The sequence below is a fragment of the Helianthus annuus genome, chromosome 13 (assembly GCF_002127325.2).
Source record: "Helianthus annuus cultivar XRQ/B chromosome 13, HanXRQr2.0-SUNRISE, whole genome shotgun sequence".
Taxonomy (NCBI): Eukaryota; Viridiplantae; Streptophyta; class Magnoliopsida; order Asterales; family Asteraceae; genus Helianthus; species Helianthus annuus.
Window position 1 is genome coordinate 106589985 of NC_035445.2, and position 2979 is coordinate 106592963.

Consider the following 2979-nt stretch of genomic DNA (forward strand, 5'->3'; position numbering starts at 1 on the left):
CCAAAAACTACTTAAACACATTCAAAAACGCCAAACTTGGGAGATGGAAAGTATATTAATATCATATATTAAAACAGTAAAAATACACAGTAACTGAAAAGACAGCTCCTTTATTAATATCATATATTATAAATAAAATCCCGCCTAAACCACGCGCCAAAAACATCCTATAAGAGAGACGTCTCTACATAATCAACTGATCACAACCCTAGAAACAAACGCCATATTTCCTAGAAAGCATTCACTTTAAAAACGCCAAAAATAATAGTTAAAAAAGCCACAGATGCAGAACCTCGATTCTGCTATATTGAGTATTGATCTGAGTGAAGTTTCACTGAATGAATTCTTCTCTGAGTTGGGTATCTCTATAATCTTTTGCTGAAAGAGATGAACAAATATTCAAGGTAAAGAGACTGATGACACTGAGATGACATCATGTCAAAAAAATCTGATCTATACCCGAACCCGAACCATACCTGACCAATACACGAACCCCACCCGGACTCGTAAATAGGATATTCTAATACCTAGGTATTGAAAACCCGAACCTGAACCATACCCGAACCCGGGTACATAGGGTATAGATTTTTTGACCAATACCCAAACCCGACCCGAGTACGGCCAATACCCAAAAAGTCAAAACCCGATCATACCCATACCCGAGTATATACCCGAACCAAGGTATTAAAAAACCCGGTTTATGCAACTCTATCTCTCTCTACATCTATTTTGGTCTACACTCTGCACCGAAGACACTGAAATACCCGTAACCCAAGTCTACTTTACAGGCCCAGTCCAGGCCCAATAGAACCCTAGGTTAATTAATAAACCCTAACCCTGCATTTCTACACACACCTGCCGTCGTCTCAACCGGAGCAATGGGTCGCGTCATCCGAGCTCAACGTAAGGGAGCAGGCTCCGTCTTCAAGTCCCACACACACCACCGGAAAGGCCCAGCCCGTTTCCGTTCCCTCGACTTCGGCGAGCGCAACGGCTACCTAAAAGGGGTCATTACCGAAATCATCCACGACCCAGGCCGCGGAGCTCCCCTGGCTCGCGTTACGTTCCGGCACCCGTTCCGGTACAAGCACCAGAAGGAATTGTTTGTGGCCGCTGAGGGGATGTACACCGGCCAGTTTGTGTTTTGTGGGAAAAAGGCTAACTTGATGGTCGGAAATGTGCTGCCGCTTAGATCGATTCCGGAAGGAGCTGTGGTTTGTAATGTGGAGCATCATGTTGGGGATCGAGGCTCGTTTGCTAGAGCCAGTGGGGATTATGCGATTGTTATTAGTCATAATCCGGATAATGGTACCACTAGGTATGACTTTTTATGCTAATATGAAATGGTTTTATGTTATTTGATTTCATAATTATTATGATTTGAAATGAGCATATGGATTGATAAAGCTGAATTAATAAGCATAAGCTTGAGTGTTTACTATGTGTGTGTTCGTATCAAAGACATTAATTAGTGACATGTTTAACATAGTGCTAACACTAGTTATGGAGTTTTTTGTTTGAATTAAGTTTTGTCCATAATCTTTTTGCCACTTTTCAGGCAGTGTCCTTTTTAACGAATGTTGTTCTTTACTAGGTATTTTGTTGCAAGTTTAGTCCTTTACACCCAACCCATTTAAAAGACCCTGTTAATTGTTGACAGACGGTGTCCTTTACTATGTATTTTGTTGCAAGTTTAGTCCTTTACCTAGGTATTTTGTTGCAAGTTTAGTCCTTTACACCCAACAATTAACAGAGTTTTTTAACTGGGTTGGGTGTAAAAGACTAAACTTGCAACAAAATACCTAGTAAAGGACACGGTCAGTCAACATTCGTTAAAAAGGACACTGCCTGAAAAGTGGTATAAAGATAAAGGACAAAACTTGTAATTTTTCCTGTAATTTTTATGCAGATATGATTTTTTTATGTGTTGATGTTGTATAATTACTGTAATTGAATGTTATTAGTGTTTTTCTTAAATTGTCATCCTTGAAGTGCATATTGTGTTTATAGCTTTTTTGTATAATTTTGGCTGGGTTTTATATTATTTGATCATATTGTTTTTTTGTTCCAAAATTATCGTATGGATTTATAAACCTGAATCGTTATGCATTGGCTTGAGCATGGCTTATATGTTTCTTCATGTGTTTCATGCTATTCGATTATCACAAACATCTTGTAAATGAGTAGTAAACATGTCGGGTTGGCAGAAGCGTTACTGTTGCTCTTGAGTTTTGTAACCTGATGGTTTCTGTTAAGTATTTCTAAAAGCTGACACTTTAAAAAATGTTATGGTTTTTCTATTTACTGATCATTATCGTTAACTGTAGAGTGAAGCTTCCATCCGGGGCAAAGAAAATTGTGCCAAGTGGATGCCGTGCTATGATCGGTCAAGTTGCAGGTGGAGGACGTACCGAGAAGCCGATGCTCAAGGCCGGTAACGCATACCACAAGTTCCGCGTCAAGAGAAACTGCTGGCCTAAGGTTCGTGGTGTTGCTATGAACCCCGTGGAGCATCCTCATGGTGGTGGTAACCATCAACATATTGGTCACGCCAGTACTGTTCGCCGTGATGCACCACCCGGTCAAAAGGTTGGTCTCATTGCCGCTAGGAGGACTGGTCGTCTCAGAGGTCAAGCTGCCGCTACTGCCGCCAAGGCTGATAAGTAGTGAACTGATGTTACGGGTGTTGATTTTAGCTTTTTGTTTTTTACCTTTGCATCTGCTACTTTCATGTTTTGTTTTTGACTTGAATCTGCAACTGAAATGTTGATCATTACATCATGTTTGAAAGTTTTGTAGTAGTTTTTACTTATTTTTATGGATTTATTCTTGTTAGCCTTTTATTACAATGCACCACTTTTTAAACATTTATGAACCTGTGAATATTATTACCGACTAGTGGGTGCAACAAACATGATTCAAGCTTGGGCTCAAGCTAACAGCGTGTAAGGGTGGTAACATGTCGACTTGAACGTGATG

The 2979-nt window shown here is 40.0% G+C and overlaps 1 protein-coding gene across 1 annotated transcript; it reads left to right on the forward strand.

Annotated features, from left to right (window-relative positions):
* The first annotated feature begins 830 nt into the window (after nt 1-830).
* On the forward strand, nt 831-2841 carry LOC110898916 (60S ribosomal protein L8). Its single transcript, XM_022145765.2, has 2 exons — nt 831-1318; nt 2328-2841. Exons 1-2 carry the CDS (start codon nt 879-881, stop codon nt 2665-2667), a joined length of 780 nt encoding a protein of 259 aa, XP_022001457.1. The 5' UTR covers nt 831-878; the 3' UTR covers nt 2668-2841.
* Nucleotides 2842-2979: the final 138 nt, after the last annotated feature.